General features: G+C 45.1%; 1 protein-coding gene across 1 annotated transcript; it reads left to right on the top strand.

The window, feature by feature from the left end:
* Positions 1–2,163: 2,163 nt before the first annotated feature.
* Positions 2,164–4,578, top strand: AMER3 (APC membrane recruitment protein 3). Its single transcript, XM_060151548.1, has one exon. It carries the CDS (start codon positions 2,164–2,166, stop codon positions 4,576–4,578), a length of 2,415 nt encoding a protein of 804 aa, XP_060007531.1.
* The last annotated feature ends 15,427 nt before the right edge of the window (positions 4,579–20,005 follow it).

Genomic DNA, 20,005 nt, shown 5'->3' with positions numbered 1-20,005 from the left:
TGGTGGGCATTCTTAGGACTTCAAGCCCAGGAGGCAGCATCTCAAGTAACCCTGAGACAACTGCTCAGAAGAGGCAAGGGGGGGAATCAGGTTATATAGAAGTTTTGCAACAAAGGGCAGGTAGTCTGAATGTCAAAATATTATTGTTAATTAAAGAAAACCTGCTATCCCAAGTTAAGGAATTTAGCACTTTTCTGTGTATGGGAAGATGCAGGATTCTGGGCTCACTGAAATCATTCCTTTGACATGCACCTCAGCTACCTGGGCCAGCATCCTGTGTTTTCACATCCTGAGTTTCCTGAGGGCTGATCGTGGGAGTGGCTGCAGTCTGATGGCTGCTAGATGGCAGGTATTCTTTCCTTCCTGAGTTTCCTCAGGGCTCACTGGCTCACATTGGAGGGCTGCAATCGCTGAAGACTGTGACATCCTTTGTTTACTGATATAGCATTGCCCTCTTTTTTTTTTTTTTTCTTTTTGCGGTTCCCGGTCCTTTCGTTGCGGAGCACAGGCTCCGGACATGCAGGCCCAGCGGCCATGGCTCACGGGCCCGGCCGCTCTGCGGCATGTGGGATCTTCCTGGACCGAGGCATGAACCCGTGTCCCCTGCATCGGCAGGCGGACTCTCAACCACTGCACCACCAGGGAAGCCCCTGCCTTCTTTTGATGTGGTCTTGTGGGTCTCCAAACTCACCCCAAAGGCAATGGTTTAAAATTAGACCCTTGCTCCTCTCCCCCAAACCAGCTCTTAACACAGGTACCTTCCTTGCCTGTGCTCACATCTCATCCTCTCCACTTTCTGGACTTTTCCCGCTCCTATGGTCCCCCTCATGGCATGAATCCCAGCCTCAGTGTTTATGACTTCTGGCCTGCTTTTCTTTCTTTATTTAGTTGCTAAATCCTCGTGTTTCTTCCTTTGAAAGACCCTATGACTTTACCCCTCTTTTTCATGCTTAGAACTGCAGTTTCCATCTAGACCTTATCTCCATATACCCAGTCCATTTTAGCTTCCTCTTGTGAGTCCTCTCTGTTCAGAGCCTCTCTCCTGATTTAGTCCATCCTCCGCTCAGACAGCAGATAAATGGTCTCAGACCATCAACTTCATTATGCCACTGCTTCCACCCACTCCCTCAGAAGACTTCCATAGCTCTTCCCTGACTGGGAGTAAGGCCAAACTCCCCAGCTGTGCAAGAATGATCAAGTTGTTAACACCCTTACCACCTTCCCACTCCCGAACCCAGGACAGACATCAATAAGCGATTCCAGCACTCTTTCCCATTGAACTCAGACTGGGCATGAGAACCTTTCTCTGGATGGCACTCCAGGTAGCAATGTTTATCAGTTAGGACGTCCACAAAAGACGACCCCTGCCTGCTCTTCCAGCTCATGGTGTGCTGTGTGTGGCCCGTCTGCCTGTTCCTGGTCTCCTGCTTGTCTCCTCCCTTTCGCCTTCTGCCACATTGCTCTCTCCTCCCTGCGCAAGCTCTCGTGCACCATGAGATGCTTGGCTGTGCCTTGCCTGATGGCCTCTGTGTAGACTGAGTCTTCCCTCCTCAAACAGATGTAGCAGTCCTGGAGGGCATGCATGTGTCTTCCCTCCCCCCTTGCCCACATGGCCCACTGCACCCAGCCCAGGAAGTAGGCTTGGGTTTCCCTGTCTCTTGCATGAAGGAAGCAACTTATTTATTGAGTCCTCTGCTTCATCCACTCAGAAGGGCTATGATACTCCTCCTAAGGATATGGTGCTGTGGGTAGAGTGCCGGGCCTGGACATGGAAGTCTAACTTGCCCAGATAAGCTCTGAAAGGATGCTCAAGGGAGTCGCAAGATCACGACTACAGGAGTACCAGACCCCAGTATGCTCTCATTTTGTCTCCTGTTGTCTGCCTTTAAACACATGACTTAACTTCTCTGGGTATTGGGTATCAGTTATCTACAAAGGCTGGAGCAGCAAGCCTGTGGATGTGGCAGTTCCCATCTCCCTCTCCTCTTGCCTCCACAGAGGATCCAAGCTCAGATGTCAGAGCTCAGCTCCCATGCCCATGTGGGCAGTGGGTGGGTGGGGGGTGGGGGGGGGAGGCAAACACATGTCTTCTAGAACCACAGGCCTCCATCTTGGATACCGAGTGCCTCCTTCTTTCCTCCACAGCAGCAGGGACACTGCAGCATGGAGCTGAAGAGAGGAAAGACATTCATCAAATCTAGCCTGCAGATTGACCATGAGAAACCCCCAGATCCAGCAGCCACTGCCCCGGCCACGGAGGATGCAGTCTCACCAGGAGGGCAGCAGCGACCCCACAGTGAGAGGGGCCCCCAGGTCAGTCCCAGCACCCAAGGATATGACAGGTGCTCCGACAAGGGGGCCCAGCCAGACGCCAATGGGGGGCCTGCAGCTCTCTGTGGGACCACCTTCAAACTGGTGCAGAAGAGCAAGACTCAAGACACTGCGCCCAGGGCTGACAGGGCAGCCGCAGCTACAGGGCAGCTGGTGGGCAGCGCAAGCTTCCCAGGGCCCCCCAGGAGCCAGCGCATGATTGACTACCGCCACTTTGTGCCCCAGATGCCCTTTGTACCAGCTGTGGCCAAGAGCATCCCAAGGAAGAGAATTTCCCTGAAACGACCCAAGAAATGTTTTCGGAATCTATTCCACATCCGCAGAAACAAAACTGAGAATTTGGCCTCACTGGCAACCAAGGGGAAGAGCTTGTCCTCCCCTGAAGGCCCATCAGAGGCTGGAGGGCAGCAAGGCACAGCTTGCTTCCCCTTGGGCGAGGGGCTGGGACTGGACAGCCTGTGCCAGGACCTGTCTGACAGTGAGTTCCTACCCGACTCCTCCTTTGACCTCTGCAGGGCCCTGTGTGAGGATGTGGCCTCGCTCAAGAGCTTTGACTCACTCACCGGCTGCGGGGAGATCTTTGCGGACGAGAGCTCAGTGCCATCCCTGGAGCTGCATGAGGGCCTGGAGAGCCCTGCCCGGGCATCCCAGGCCCCTGACTGCATGGCTTCCAGGGGCCCCTTCCAGGGCAGCGTAGAGCAGCTGGCATCGCCTGCCCAGAACGAGATGTCTGACTTTGACAAGTTCTGGGACCGTGTGAATCACTCGGTGAGGCAGCAACAGCGCACCCTGCTAGGTCCGTGGCTGGGGGGCCCCCGGGGGTCAGACACAGACAAGCCCAGGCCAGATGCAGCTGGGCTTGCTGAGCTCCCCCTGTGCCCATGCAGGGACCCCCACGGCGGCTCCAAAGCCAGCTCCATAGACACGGGCACGCCCAAGAGCGAGCGGCCAGAATCTGTGTCCACGAGCGACGAGGGCTACTATGACTCCTTCTCACCAGGCCTCGAGGAGGACAAGAAGGAGGCCCCGAGCCCAGGCACACCCGCAGCCGCCTTCCCCAGGGACAGCTACAGCGGAGACGCCCTCTACGAGCTCTTCTCTGAGCCCACCGAGGGCCCTGGGAGCCCGAACCTGGACGACGACCTGTGCGTGTCTGAAGGTCTGTCGGGGCCGCCACTGGGGGCCGCGCTGTCCATGTGCAGCTTCCACGTGGGGGCAGAAGAGAGCCTGGCCGCCGCGCCAGGCCCAGACCTGCTCAGCCAGAGCTTCCTGCAGAGCTCCTGGAGGGGCAAGGAGTGCCTGCTGAAGCTCTGCGACACCGAGCTTGCCATCACCATGGGCATTATCAGCTGGCTCCGCCGGAGCCCAGAGCTCCGCGTCCCGCCTGCCTCGGCCCCCAGGGAGCCTGCAACGCCCCCGGGAGGACTGGTGGAGAAACCAGGAGCTGGCTCTGAGAAGGTGTGCCTAGGTCCAGTGAAGCTGGAGGGCGGGGGGACCCGGGCCTTAGATGCGGGGAGGACCTCCGTGAGCTCAGCACCCAGCAGGCGGGAGCTGTGGGCATGTTCGGGCCCCAAGGGCCCGCTTGCTGGAGTGAGTGAGGTCCTAGCGGGGACCAAGCAGGGGACCAGCTCTCCATCCAGGGACCCCTCTCTGGAGTGTGTGCAGGTCTCTGGGGAAGAAGGGACACAAGGCCACCCTGAAGGCTCCTTCTCCTCTGTGGGGTCTGCAGCCCCCATGGCAACCAACACATCCAGCAAAAACAAGGTCCCAAACCCCTCTGCCTGGCCTGGCTCCCAGGAGCCCAGTTTTCCTGGGAACCTGGGGTGTTTCCAAGGTCCCTGGAGGCCAGGTCTTGGGGGAAGCACCGTGGATTTAGAGCTCACTCTGACAGGCTGTGTGGCCCAGGTGGCAGCCCTACAGATCCACCCAGACTGTCAGCCCCCAAGGCAGAACACAGGTAGCGGGCTCTGCGGGCAGCCTCAGGCCAGGGGCCCTGACATTCTGCAACAGAAACAGCCTAACAGCTTCCCTAGCATGGCTGCCATATGTGGCCTGCCCTCCCTGGCCAGCCCACTCCACAGCCCACAGGACCAGAGGTGCCCAGGCCGCATTCTGGACCTGAGCCAGATCAGGGTGGAGCCCGCCAGGCTGGATGCCCAGGCCCATGCCTCTGTGGAGGACCAGCCTCTGCAGCTCAGCTCGAGGGCTATAGAGCAGGCTGCACACAGGAGCCAGCTGGACTCATAGCCCCCTCAGTCCTGCTGCCTGGGATCACTTGCCAGGAATTCTGGCCCCCACTTCCAACAGCCAGTGGGAGGGGGCCCACTCTGCAAGTGCCCCAGAAAGCCGCTGCAGCTTCTTGGACCACGAGGGCATCCTCTGCAACCAGCAGGAAGTGGGAGCTCCCAGGCCAGCATGGCTGAGACCCACCTTTGGAACAGTCTTGTGTCTTTGTGGTCACACTCAGGAGAGCCTAAGACCCAAATCTCCACCCTTTGTCCCTGATGTGAGGACTGTATTGGGGGGGAGGGGGTGGCAGGACTCAGTGGGGCGGGGCATTTTAACATGGAGGCATCCACAGCTGAACCCACCAGCTCAGCCAGAATAGGTCCCGGGCAGCCCAAGGCCAAGGACAATCGCAAAGCTTCTAGTGCTCTCAAAATGTGCCTCACCGATTTTCCCACCAAAAAATGAAGCGTCTAAACCCAGATGTGAAGTAGCCACATTTGGCCACTCCTCATACAGCATGTCAGAGAGAGGAGCTCGGGTTTGAAACTGATGGGATGGAAATGGTACATATTATAAAGGGTACATATTGTGCTGATAACTCTGCACAAGGGTTGAGAGTAATAAATGTGAGTGGGGGGTCTGAGGCTTAGGGGTAGGCGCTTGAGACAGGGGTAGGGGGCTGCAGATGAGCTTGGGAGTGCCCACTTGCCCCACCCCAGCATGCTCTCCACCCCCAGGATGAGCAGCCACAACCTTCGGGACCCTGAAGGGCTTCTCTGAGGGAATCGGAAGCAGAACCAGCCATCTCAGCAAGAGCCTTGAACCAGCAGATGCCATGCATTCCTGTGCAACCTTGCCAGGGCTGGCCAGACCCTGCAGACTCTGGCCTATGGGTGTTCTCTGTCACAAAGCATCCCATCCAAACAATGATTTCCCCCAGCTTACATTCTCTAACTGAGCTACAGGTGGCAAGATACTCTTGGGGAAGAAGCTGACTGATTCTCCACACTGCCATTCTTGCCCTCCATGCTGCCAAGCATTCTAGCCTCCCGCTTCAGGAAGGCTCACCTTTGAATGAGGCTGTATCCCCCAACCCCTCGAAAGCCACAACATGTGCACAGCACCAAACATTCAGAATCACAGAGGGAAAGGTGGCTCGCACCTCAGGAAGGGGCAGGTGTCTGTTTGGCCAGCCTCAGGGCAGCAGGCCAGCAGCCAGCCCCTTGCCAGGGTTCCCTACGATTAGATCCTGCCTCAGCTGCCCTGTTGTGGTGAGGTGCCAGGCGGGGGTGGGGGGTGCGTGGTGGGGGGGAGTATGCCACAGGCAGCTATGAAGCTTTTTCTAGAAGAGAGGCCAGCCTAGAAAGGGGGTAGGCCCAGTGATGAGGGAGGAATTCCAGATGGAGGGATGCAGTCTGGCAAGCTGATCACAGGCTGGGGCCTCTCCTGATTGTCTGAGGCTTTGTTTCAGGCTAGAACACACTCCACGGCCCTCATTAACAACTGCTTCCTGGGGCCCACTGTGTGGAGGATGCATGCAGCACATGGGAGGTTCAAAAGGGCATGACAGGGCTCCTGACCAGGCCCATCGAGACAGGACACAAGGAAGGTCAGGGCCAGCCTTTCTGGGAAGCCACACTTGACCCTTCCTCCCAGGACTGCCACAAGTGGTCACGACAGCGTTATTGGGCCTAGATGGGAGCAGGTGACATGTGGAGTAGCTCGCTGCATCCCTGCAGCAATCGGAATGCAGCTGCTCTCCTGGTTTCTGACATGGAAACCGAGGCCAGGATGCGGATGTGACTTGCCCATGACACACTCGGGCAGTGTGTGGGACTGATGGTGTCGGAGCCGAACCCCGACTCCTAGGGCCCAGCTCTCGGTAGGCTCCTGCCATGAACACCCCTCTCGAAGCCTCCTCTCCTCCCTTCTTTTAGGGCACAGGTGTCTGGGTTCCAGGAGTGCATCTCCGTTACTTTGTACCGCACCTGAGCAGAGCAAGTGCTCAGTAAATACTGTTACAAGAATGAAATATCAAAAGGTTGTACATGGTTTTCTGATTTCTTGTTGCCTGTGGGCCTTGTGTCTAGAGAGCAGCAGAGTTGGGTTTAACCTGGCAGAAGTTCTGATGGAGACTTCCTTGATGTGACACAGTGACTTCTGGAGATGTGGAAGAACCAGCCTGGTCCAAGAGCACTGGGAAGGGCAGGAACCAAAGTGGTCCAGGTCAGGAGAGGCCTGGAGTCAGGAGGGCAGTACCAAAGGGGACCCAGGACTCAGAGTCCATGGTGAAGCAGGTGCACGGTGACCCAACAGCAGGGCAGCAGAAACAAGGACTTAGGACCATGCCTACTGGGAGGAAATATTGCCCAGTGGCTCTCAATCTGGGGAGCATTTTAGGCAATCCCAGCACTGCAGAGATTCTCACTCAGCAATCTGGGGAGTGGTCCCAGCAGTGGTGTGCTAGGCGCCCTGCTGGGAGAGTGAAAGAGGCTGTGTGATCTTCCTCTTGTGTGCACTGAGTCAAGGGTCCCTCAGCCCATCTCTCTTTCTGCACCCCATCCCTCAGGCTGCCCTCCCCAGCAAGATGGGTCCAGGCAATGCCATTCTGACTGGGCTTCACAGTCCTCAAGTATGTCCTCGAGGTGACGCACTGGGAGGAAGAGGGGAACTTCAGGGTCCAGCTCCTGGGACAGGTGCCTAACCCAGTGATGGGTGTGGAAGAGACCTGCTTGGGGCATTTTCATAACTCTGGTCAATTTCCAGCCCTCTCATTCACACGTGGCTGTAGAGGTTATAGAAGATTTTTCCCATGTAAAGTAAAATCCTGAGAAGTAGGTCCAGTTGTCCCCAGCTCACAGATGTCCCAGGATCACACAGTGGTGGGGGAGCTGGGGTTCACCCTGGAGTCTGTGCACTGTGCTTCTGCCCTTCCAACCTTCTGAAGTTGAGTTAGAAAATAGGAAGGTACCCAGGCAGCCTCCCAGCTGGGGGAGGCCTGGGCCCTACAGCAGGGTGGCCAGGGTGGACCAGGAGGGCAGGGAAGAGAGCAGGAGAAGGTGCTGGAAAGAAGAAGGAGGTGAAGGCCAGCACAGGTTGGGGAAGTGCCTGCCAACTACATTGGGGGTGCTTCTTACCTTTCCTGGCTCTTCAGTTTATTTATTTGTTTGTTTGCTTATTTATTTATTTATTTTTATGAAATGGGGACAAATATACAGAATACAAAACTCAAATGACACAGAAGGGAGAACAATGAAAAGTGAGTCTCCTCCAATTCCTCCATTACCCCCTGTTGTTTTGAATCAAAATTAATACCCACTTACTACAACCAATTCAAACAATGCCATGTGCAGAGCCTCCTCTTCCCTGTCCTTCTTGAACATTGGGTGTGTCCTCAGACCCTTTCTCTGCCCATGACATAAACACACATGGACTTGAACCTTTTTTCTTACTGCACACCATATCACAGATGTCTTCCTTGAGCTTAGCAGGCACCAGGAGCACGCAGGTTCTCCATTCTCTTGAAAGCTGCACAGCAGTCTCCTGTAGGTGGCGAGTAATTTAAACACTCTCCTGTTGATGGATAGTCAAGTTATTTCCCATTTTTGCTGTTACAAACAATGCTGCACGCACTCCTTTTTCTCCTAAATGTTCTCTCTGAAAGTCCTCTTCAAAACTATAAAAGTGAAATTTAACAAGGAACAGATGTATTTTTTAAAATGAAGAGTGCATCCTGCTTCTATGTCTCCACCGCAATGCCCACCTACCTTAAGGGCCTGATGTTAATGGCCTGGGCTCCATGCTCATACAAACATACTACACACCCCCATCTTTGGAAGGGGAGAGGTGAGTTCTTTTGTTATTATGTATAAGGCCTTAAAAGTTGTCATTCCCATCCTTACAACAAGAAAAATGTGGGCAACCTGAAAATCCATGACTTTCCTTGACTCATCAGAGAACAGAGGTCACAGAGCAAATAACTTCTCTGAAGCCTGGAGGCAAAGGTGCATCCAGAGAAATGAGGCAACCAAGACCTGGTGCAAGATGCCAAAGAACTGGTAGGAACTGTTCAGGAGTCGTTTTGACAAGTGGCTGTAGGCTGAATAAGAAGCTATAAGGGGCTGGGCAGTAAAGGGGGGCTCACACTTTCATGGCTTTCCTCCAGGAACCACACTGTGTTTTCAGGGTGAGGACAAAAGACCCCCTCATGGGCTTGGCAAAGGAAGAAGAGTAGCCATTGTGAAACCCTCCATAACCTTCTCCCTAACAGGCCTATGTAAAGGGGAGGGGCTTCCCCAGGGGACTATTCTGAAGACTTTTCCAAGCTGAAGGAAGGCACTCCACCCGACCCCTGTCATCTCCAGCCTTCCTGTCTCACTTAAGAAAAAGAAATATAGATAGAAAGAAAGATAAAAAGAAAAGGACAGTTAACCAGAAAAGGACTCCAAAATACAAAACTGGAAATGGTGGGCCAGAAGGGACTAGGGTTTTGGAAGTCTTAACCCCACCCTGGGGGCACAGGCCCACAAAAGACTGAGACTGATTAGAAGCTTAGAAGATAAGGACACATTCTCTCCCTCCTGACTAACCCCATTACCACACTAATAAGCCTCCAGTAATAAGAACTGTGGATTAAAACTAAAAGAGCTACAAGACAAAGACTCTCTCTAAAGATCAGAACAAAAGGAAGCCACAAAGAAAAGAAGGGAGGAAAAAGTAAGCCCACTAGAGTAATATGAAGCCTCTGGTGCCTATAGTTATAAGAAATATTAAAGCAGCCCAACTCTTAGCCAGATTAACATAAATCCTCACACTAAAAGCCTATTTACCTCAGTACCTATTACCCTATACAATGTCTGGCTTTCAACAAAAAATTATAAAGCCTGTTAAAGCCAAGAGTAAACAATGTCTGAGGGACAAAGCTATTGCCAGAACCAGTCACAGATGTTGGAATTATCACATAAAGATTATAAAATAAGATTGATTAATATGTTAAGAGTTCTAGTGAAAAAAGTAGGCAAAATGCAAGAACAAGTGGTAATATAGCTGACAGGAAGAATTCCAAGAAAGAAATCCAAAGAATATGCTAGAAGTCAAAAACACTGCAAATTAAATGCAGAATTAAACATGGCTGAGTAAAGAATCTGCAAGCTTTATTAGAAAATACTTAAGACAAATAAAAAGAGACACAATATACCAAAACTTACAGGATGCAGAGAAAGCAGTGCTAAGTAGGAAATTTATTGCTACAATGCATACATTAAAAAAGAAGAAAGATCTCAAATCGATAACCTAAATTTATATTTTAAGGAACTAGAAAAAGAAGAATAAACTAACCCATAGCCAGTAGAAGGAAAGAAGCAATAAAACTTAGTGGAGATAAATACAATAGAGAAGAGAAAAAAAAATAAAACGGAAAAAGTCATCAAAACCAAAGTTGATTTTTTGAAAAGATCAACTAAATTGACACACATTTAGCTTAAACTGAGTACAACAGAGAGAAGACTCAAAGTACTGAAATCAGAAATATAAGTGGGATATCACTACCAATTTTATAAAAATAAAAAAGATAATAAGAGAATGCTATGAACATTTATATATCAACCAATTGCATAACCTAGATGAAATGGACAAATTCCTAGAAATGTACATCTATAAAAAAGAATCACGAAGAGGAGCTTCTCTGGTGGTGCAGTGGTTGAGAGTCTGCTTGCCGATGCAGGGGACACGGGTTTGTGCCCCGGTCTGGGAAGATCCCACATGCCACGGAGCCGCTGGGCCCGTGAGCCATGGCCACTGAGCCTGCACATGTGGAGCCTGTGCTCCACAACAGGAGAGGCCACAACAGTGAGAGGCCCGCGTACTGCAAAAAAAAAAAAAAAATAGAATCACGAAGAAAAAGAAAATCTGAATAGACCTATAACTAATAAGGAGACTATGTCAGTAATAAAAAAAAATCTCTCAGTAGAGAAAAGCCTAGGACAAGATGGCTTAACTGGTAAATTCCATCAAACATTCAAGGAGGATTTAAAACTAATTACGCTGAAACTCTTCCAAAATATTGAAGAGGTGGGAATAGTTCCTAACTGATTCCATGAGGTCAGCACTACCCTGATACCAAAGCCAGAAAAGAAACTACAAGAAAACTACATACCAATATTTCTTATGAATATATAGATACAAAAATTCTCAACAAAATACTAGCAAAGTGAATTCAGCAGCATAGTAAAAGGATTATACACCAAGACCAAGTGAGTTTTATTCCTGAAGTGCAAGGATGGTTCCATATACAAAAAACAAACTATGTAATACATGCCATTAATAAGATGAAGGAAAAAACCACATGATCATCTCAACTGATGCAGAAAAGGCATTTTACAATATCCAACACCCTTTCATGATAAAAAATACTCAATAAACTAGGAATAGAAAGAAATATCCTCAACACGACAAAGGGAATTAAAAACTCACAGCTAACATTACCCTCAATGGTAAAAAGACTGAAACTTTCTCCTAAGATCAGACATAAGACAAGGATGCACACTTTCAGACAACATGATTTTAAAAATAGAAAATTCTAAAGATCCACAAGAAAACTGCTAGACTTAATAAATTAATTCAGCCAAGTTGAAAGATACAAAATCAACAAATATCAGTTGAATTTCCATACACTAACAATGAACAATCCAAAAAGGAAATGAATAAAACAATTTCATAGCATAAAAAATAAAACACTTGGGAATGAATTTAACCAAGGAGGCAAAATAATTGTACGTTGAAAACTATAAAGTATTGCTGAAAATAATTTAAGACATAAATAAGTAGAAAGATAACTCGTGTTCATGGATTGGAAGATTTAATATTGCTAAAATGAAAATACTATCTAAAGCAATCTAAAAATTCAATGCAATCCCTACAAAAATCCCAATAGATTCTCTTTTGCAGGAATAGAACAACCTATCTTGAAATTCACATGGAATCTCAAGGAACTCAGAAGAGCCAAAACAATCCTGAAAAAGAACAAAGTTGGAGAACTCACACTTCATAATTTGAAAACTTATTACAAAGCTACAGTAAACAAAACAGATACTACTGGCATAAGGACAGACATACAGAACAATGGAATATAATAGCCAGCCCAGAAATAAACCCTTACATATTTGGCACCCTTTGACAAGAATGTCAAAACTATTCAATGGAGAAAGGACCATTTTTTCCACAAACGATGCTGGGAAAATTGGATGCAACATGCAAAAGTATGAAGGTGGATCCTTACCTTATACCATATAGAAAAATTAATTCAAAATGGATCAAAGAGAATTGAGTCAAGATAGAGGAGTAGGAGGATGTAAAGTTCACCTTTCCCCACAAATGCATCAAGAATACACCTACAGGAAGGAGTTAAGATGGCAGAGGAATAGGAGGATGTAGGGTTCATCTCTCTCCACAGATGCATCATGAATATATCTATAGATGCAACAATTCTCACAGAATACCAACTGAACACTGGCAGAAGACCTTGGACACTGGATCTTTATAGTCCTTTCTGACTTTCTTTATAGTCAGAAAGGACTATAAAGATCCCTGCTTAACTGGGTGGGATGAAAAAAGAAGGGAGAAGGAGGAGGAGAGGAAACAAGATGGGACCTGCACCCTGGAGCAGGGGAGCTGAGGCAGAGGAGAGATTCCCGAATTCAGGGAAACCCCCTCTCCAATGGGGAAACCCCCTCTCTGATGGGGAAGTCAGTTGGAACAGAAGGGAAGCATTTGAGGCTGTTGGAAGAGGGTGAAGTGGCTGATCTGTGGCAGACTGGACAGAGTGAGAACTACACAGATGGTCTGTACCGTGGCCCTATGTGCCCTGGACTGGGACGTGTGTTCACAGGAGTGCAAGGGAGCTGGTAGCTGGAGCATGGGGACTGGAGAACAGATCCAGAGTGAGAACTGCTGTTGGCAGTGGGGACACAGACTGAGGAGACGGGAGGGAGGAAATCCACAACAGGGAATGCCTACAGAGGAAGACTGGACTGCCACAGAAGCAGGGCACTACTGCTGAGAAAGCCCCCATCAGAGCTGGCCCTCACATGCTGGCTGCAGGGAAATAGGAAAAGCCCTCTCAGGTCTGGCTTTCATGCACCAGCCACCAGCCACCAGAAAAGCCCCTCAGTAGGGCCATATCTCTTGTGCCCGTGGCTGCTGGCTTCCCTGCACAGTTGGCACTGCCTGAGCTCCCACAGTCCAAGAAGTCAGACCACCTCTGCACACTGTCCTCACTGAGGCAGACCAAAGAGCTCCAAGGCAGCCTCAGGACCAGACTTCTATGGGTGGACCACACACAGAGGTGGGGATAAAACCAAAGCTGAACCCCAGGGATAGGGTGACTAAGGAAGAAGACTGAAAACCTTTCCATCAGCTGCACTAGCTGCAGATTAAATCTACATAATCAGATAGGTAAACCCTGCATCTATGGAATACCTGAGTAGACAATGAGTGTTCCCACAAAAGAAAACAGTCTAGCTCTGACAGGTGTGGACTTAGGGGGCAGCACACACAGGAGTTGGGCCAGATCAGAGTCTCAGTTGTCCCCAAAGGGCCCACAGCAAGTCCAGAGACCAGGCCAGAGACAGAGAAGGGTCTCTTGCAGAGGGGTCTCTTGCACCCTGGGCTGTGCCTCAGGGTGTGTGCAAGGACACTTAGAGCTGAGACCTCAGGGAAACATAATTATTATTAATAATTTTATTATGTTTTGATTCATTCTGTTGTTGGTTCTGCCTTGTTTTTTGTTTTCTAGTATATATTTTTTTCTTTAATATTTTGGGATCTTCTTGTTTTATAACACCTTTTACATTTTTATATTTATGTATTCCTGTTTTTACTTTTCTTTTCTGTTGTTCTGTGTTTTTTGCCTACTTTGTCCATCTTCTTTTTCCTGTATATATTTTTTTTATATTTCCATTTCTACTTTGCCTTTCACTTGTACTGTGTTTTTTCCCTTTTTCTTAAACTCATTTTTATTGGTTCCTTTTCTTTCTTTGCTTTATGCTTCAGTAGGCACACTGGTTTTGTTTTGTTTTTAGGTTTTCTGTTTTTGTTAGTTTTGATTGAAATTGTTTGATTTTGTTTCAATGTTCTTCTGTTTGTCTAGTTGTTCTTTGGTTTTTATTTTATTTGGTTCTGTTTTTGTTTCTTTGCATGTCTGTGTGTTTCCTTGTTTCTGTTTTTGGTTGTGTTGATTTTGTTTTTACCAATTGTCTAGAGGTTTTTTTTCTTTAATATGTTTTTATTTTATTTTTTATATTTCTATTTCTACATTGCTTTTCTGTTGCTCTGTCTTCTTTCCCCTTTTTCTTCTTTTTTTTAATCATTTTTGTTGGTTTGTTTGGTTTCTTTGCTTCATTCTTCAGTTTGCACTCTGCTTTGATTTTGTTTTTTGTTTTTGTGATTTTGTTAGTTTTGTTTTTAATTGTTTAATTTCATTCTTGGGTTCTTTTGTTTGTCTGGTTGTTCTCTTGATTTTGTTTTATTTGGTTCTGTTTTTGTTTCTTTTGTGTGTATGTGTGTTTCTGTTTTTGTTTGTTCAATTTTACTTTTTACCATTTGTCAAGCATTTTGTTTATCTGCTTTTGTTAATCCTCTTTATTGCTGGGATGAGTGACTTGTGGGGTCTTTGTTCTCTGACTGGAAGTAAGGCCTGAGGCTCTGGGGTGGGAGCACTGAGTCCAGGGTGCTGGACCACTAGAGAATTCCTGGACTCAGGGAAGATTAATCGCCAAGAGCTCTCATGGAGGCCTCTATCTGAATCAAAGACCCAGCTCCACCCAACTGCCTGCAGTTCCCAGCGATGGATACCTCACACCAAACAACAAACAACACAGGAACACAAACCCACCCATCAGCACTCAGACTACCTAAAGTCATACTAAGTTCACAGACACCCCAAAACACACCACCTGACACCACCCTGCTCATCAGAGGAAAAAGACTCAGCTCCACTCAACAGAACACAGGAACCAGTCCCTCCCATCAGGAAGGCTATGCAAGACTCTGGACCAACCTCACCACCAGGGGCAGAGAACAGAAGCAAGAGGAGCTATGACCCTGCTGCCTAGGGAAAGGAAACAACACAGTAAGTTAGAAAAAATGAGAAGACAGAGAAATATCTTGCAGACAAAGGAGCAAGATAAAAACCCACAAGACCAAATAATGAAGAGGGAATAGGCAAACTACTATGAAAAAGAATTCATAGTAATGATAGTAAAGATGATCCAAAATGTCTAAAACAGAATGGAGAAAATACAGGAAACACTTAACAAGGACCTAGAAGAACTAAAGAGCAAACAACAGTAATGAACAACACAATAACTGAACTCTAGAAGGAATCAATAGCAGAATAACTGAGGCAGAAGAACGGATAAGTAAGCTGGAAGATAGAATGGTGGAAATAACTGCCACAGAGCAGAATAAAGAAAGAAGAATGAAAAGAATTGAGGACAGTAACAGAGACCTCTGGGACAGCATTAAGTGCACCAACATTTGAATTATAGGCATCCCAGAAGAAGAAGAAAAAAAGAAAGGGTCTGAGAAAATATTTGAAGAGATTAGAGTTGAAAACTTCCCCAAAATGGGAAAGGAAATAGTCAATCAAGTCCAGAAACTGCAGAGAGACACATACAGGGTAAACACAAGGAGAAACACACAGAGACACATATTAATCAAAGTAACAAAAAGTAAACAGAAAGAAAAAAATAATAAAAGCAGCAAGGGAAAAGCAACAACTAACATACAAATAACATAGAAGGGAAAAGAAAAAACATTCCCATAAGATAAACAGCTGATCTTTCAGCAGAAACTCTGCAGGCCATAGAGGAGTGGCAGGATATATTTAAAGTGATGAAAGGGAAAAACCTACAAGCAAGATTACTCTACCCAGCAAGGATCTCATTCAGATTTGACAGAGAAATCAAAAGTTTTACAGACAAGCAAAAGTTAAAAGAATTCAGCACCACCAAACCAGCTTTACAATAAATGCTAAAGGAACTTCTCTATGCAGGAAACACAAGAGAAGGAAAAGACCTATAAAAACAAACCCAAAACAACTAGGAAAATGGTAATAGGAACATACATATTGAAAATTATCTAAAATGTAAATGGATTAATTGCTCCAACCAGAAGACACAGACTGGCTGAATGGATACAAAAACAAGACCCATATATATGCTGTCTACAAGAGACCAACTTCAGATCAAGGGACACATACAGACTGAAAATGAGGGGATGGAAAAATATATTCCATGCAAATGGAAATCAAAAGAAAGCTGGAGTAGGAATACTCATATCAGACAAAAGAGACTTTAAAATAAGACTATTACAAGAGACAAAGAAGGACACTAAATAATGATCAAGGGATCAATCCAAGAAGAAGATATAGCAATTGTAAATATTTATGCACCTAACATGAGCACCTCAATACATAAGGCAAATGCTAAGAGCCATAAAAGGGGAAATGGACAGTAACAAAGTAATAGTAGGGAATTTTAACACCTCACTTTCACAAATGGACAGATCATCCAAAATGAAAATCAGTAAGGAAACACAGGCTTTAAAGGACACATTAGAGCAGATGGACTTAATTGATATTTATAGAACATTCCATCATAAAACAACAGAATACACTTTCTTCTCAAGTGCTCATGGAACATTCTCCAGGATAGATCACATCTTGGATCACAAATCAAGCCTCAGTAAGTTTAAGAAACTTAAAATTGTATGAAGCATCTTTTCCAACCACAATGTTTTGAGACTAAATATCAATTACAGGAAAAAAAACTGTAAAAAGTGGAAACACATGGAGGCTAAACAATATGCTACTAAACAACAAAGAGATCAGTGAGGAAACCAAAGGGAAAATAAAAAAATGTCTAGAAACAAATGACAATGAAAACACAATGACCCAAAATCTATGGGATGCAGCAAAAGCCGTTCTAAGAGAGAAGTTTATAACAATACAATCCTACCTCAAGAAACAAGAAAAATCTCAAAATAAACAACCTAACCTTACACCTAAAGCAACTAGAGAAAGAAGAACAACAAAAAACCCCCAAAGTTAGCAGACAGAAAGAAATCATAAAGATCAGATCAGAAATAAATGAAAGAGAAATGAAGGAAACAATACCAAAGATCAATAAAACTTAAAGCTGGTTATTTGAGAAGATAAACAAAATTGATAAACCATTAGAGAGACTCATCAACAAAAGAAGAGAGAAGACTCAGATCAACAGAATTAGAAATGAAAAAGGAGAAGTAACAACTGACACTGCAGAAATACAAAGGATCATGAGAGATTACTACAAGCAACTCTATGCCAATCAAATGGACAGCCTGGAAGAAATGGACAAATTTTTAGAAAAGTGCAACCTTCCAAAACTGAACCAGGAACAAATAGAAAATATGAACAGACCAATAATAAGCACTGAATTTGAAACTCTGATTTACAACAAACAAAAGCCCAGAGCCAGATGGCTCCACAGTCAAATTCTATCAAACATTTAGAGAAGAGCTAACACCTACCCTGCTCAAACTCTTCCAAAATATAGCAGAGGAAGGAACACTCCCAAATTCATTCCATGAGGTCACCATCACCCTGATACCAAAACCAGACAAAGATATCAAAAAGAAAAAAAAGAAAGAAAGAAAATTACAGGCCAATATCACATAGATGCAAAAATCCTCAACAAAATATAAGGAAACAGAATCCAAAAGCACATTAAAAGGATCATACACCATGATCAAGTGGGGTTTATCCCAGGAATGAAAGGATTTTTCAATATATGCAAATCAATCAATATGATACACCATACTAACAATCTGAAGGAGGAAAAACCATATTATAATCTCAATAGATGCAGAAAAAGATTTCAACAAAATTCAGCACCAGTTTATGATAAAAACTATCCAGAAAGTGGGAATAGAGTGAACCTACCTCAACATAATAAAAACCATATATGATAAACCCACAGCAAACATCATTCTCAATGGTAAAAATATGAAAGCATTTCCTCCTAGATCAGGAAAAATACAAGGGTACCCACTCTCACCATTATTCAATATAGTTTTAGATGTTTTAGTCACAGCAGTCAGAGAAGGAAAAGAAAAAGAATCCAAATTGGAAAAGAAGTAAAACTGTCACTGTTTGCAGATGACATGATACTATACATAGAAAATCCTAAAGATCCCACCAGAAAACTACTAGAGCAAATCAATCAGTTTGGTAAAGTAGCAGGATACAAAATTAATGCACAGAAATCTCTTGCATTTCTATACACTAAGAACAAAATATCAGAAGGAGAAATTAAGGAAATGCTCCATTTACTAGTGCAAAAAAAGAATAAAATACCTAGGAATAAGCTTACCTAAGGAGGCAAAAGTCCTCTATGCAGAAAAGTATAAGACACTGATGAAATGAATCAAAGATGACACAAAAAGATGGAGAGATATACCATGTTCTTGGATTGGCAGAATCAGGATTGTGAAAATGACTTCACTGCCCAAAGCAATCTACAGATTCAATGCAATTCCAATCAAATAACCAAGGGCGTTTTTCACAGAACTAGAACAAGAAATTTTACAATTTGTATGAAAACACAAAAGACCCCAAATAGCCAAAGCAATCTTGAGAAAGAAAAACGAAGCTGGAGGAATCAGGCTACCTGAGTATAGACTACACTACAAAGCTACAGTAATCAAGACAGTATGGTACTGGCACAAAAACAGAAATATAGATTAATTGAACAGGATAGAAAGCCCAGAGATAAACCCACACACCTATGGTCACACAATCTATGACAAAGGAGGCAAGAATATATGATGGAGAAAAGACAGTCTCTTCAATAAGATGTGCTAGGAAAACTGGACAGCTGCATGTAAAAGAATGAAATTAGAACACTCCCTAACACCATACACAAAAATGTACTCAAAATGGATTAAAGAGCTAAATGTAAGGCTGGACACTATAAAACTCTAAGATGAAAACAAAGGCAGGACACTCTTTGATAAAAATTGCAGCAAATATCTTTTTAGATCCTTCTTCTAGCATAATGGAAATGAAAACAAAAATAAACAAATGAGACTTAATTAAACTTAAAAGCTTTTGTATAGCAAAGGAAACCAGAAATAAAACAAAAAGGCAGCCCACCAAATGGGAGAAAATATTTGTGTACGAAGTGACTGAAAAGGGATTAATCACTAAAATATACAAAGAGCTCATGCAGCTCAATATCAAAAAAACAAACAACCAAATCAAAAAATGGGTGGAAAATCTAAATAGATGTTTCTCCAAAGAAGACATAGAAATGGCCAAGAGGCACAGGAAAAGATGCTCAGCATGACTAATTACTAGAGAAATGCAAATCGAAACTACAATGATGTATTACCTCACACTGGTTAGAATGCCATCATCAAAAAATCTACAAACAATAAATGCTAAAAAGGTTGTGGAGAAAAGGAAACCCTCTTATACTCCTTGTGGGAAAGTAAATTGGTACAACCACTATGGAGAACAGTATGGAGGTTCCCTAAAAATCTAAAAACAGAAGTACCATATGATCCAGCAATCCCACCCCTGGATATATATCCAGAGAAAATCATAATTTGAAAAATCATGCACCCCAATGTTCTTTGCAGCACTGTTTACAATAGCCAAGACATGGAAGCAACCTAAATGTCCATTGACAGAGGAATGGATAAAGAAGATGTGCTACATATACACGATGGAATATTACTCAGTCATAAAAAAGAATGAAATAATATCATTTGTAGAAGCACGGATGGACCTAGAGATTGTCATGTTGAGTGAAGTAAGTCAGATATCGCTTATATGTGGAATCTAAAGGAAGGAACAAATGAACTTCTTTACAAATAGAAATAGAGACACAGATGTAGAAAAAAAAACTTATGGTTGCAGGGCAGAAAGGGTGGGAGGATAAGTTGGAAAACTGGGATTGACATATACACACTAGCAAATATAAAACTGATACCTAATGAGGACCTACTGTATACCACAGGAAACTCATCTCAATACTCTGTAATGACCTATGTGGGAAACAATCTAATAAAGAGTGGAGATATATATATATATATATATAACTGATTCACTTTGCTGTACAACAGAAACTAATGAAACATTTTAAATCAACTATACTCCAATAAAATTTTTTAACATTTTTATTGGAGTATAATTGCTTTACAATGGTGTGTTAGTTTCTGCTTTATAACTAAGTGAATCAGTTATACATATACATATGTTCCCTTATCTCGTCCCTCTTGCATCTCCCTCCCTCCCACTCTCCCTATCCCACCTCTCTAGGTGGTCACAAACCACCTAGCTGATCTCCCTGTGCTATGCTGCTACTTCCCACTAGCTATCTATTTTAAACTTTGGTAGTGTCCA

The sequence above is a fragment of the Lagenorhynchus albirostris genome, chromosome 6 (assembly GCF_949774975.1).
Source record: "Lagenorhynchus albirostris chromosome 6, mLagAlb1.1, whole genome shotgun sequence".
NCBI lineage: Eukaryota > Metazoa > Chordata > Mammalia > Artiodactyla > Delphinidae > Lagenorhynchus > Lagenorhynchus albirostris.
Note: the sequence above shows the minus strand (reverse complement) of the source record. Positions and strands in the feature narration are given on the sequence as shown.

What these genes read in the sequence shown, in the direction of transcription:
- AMER3 (XM_060151548.1), top strand. Translation starts at nt 2,164, where the DNA reads ATGGAGCTGAAGAGAGGAAAGACATTCATCAAATCTAGCCTGCAGATT.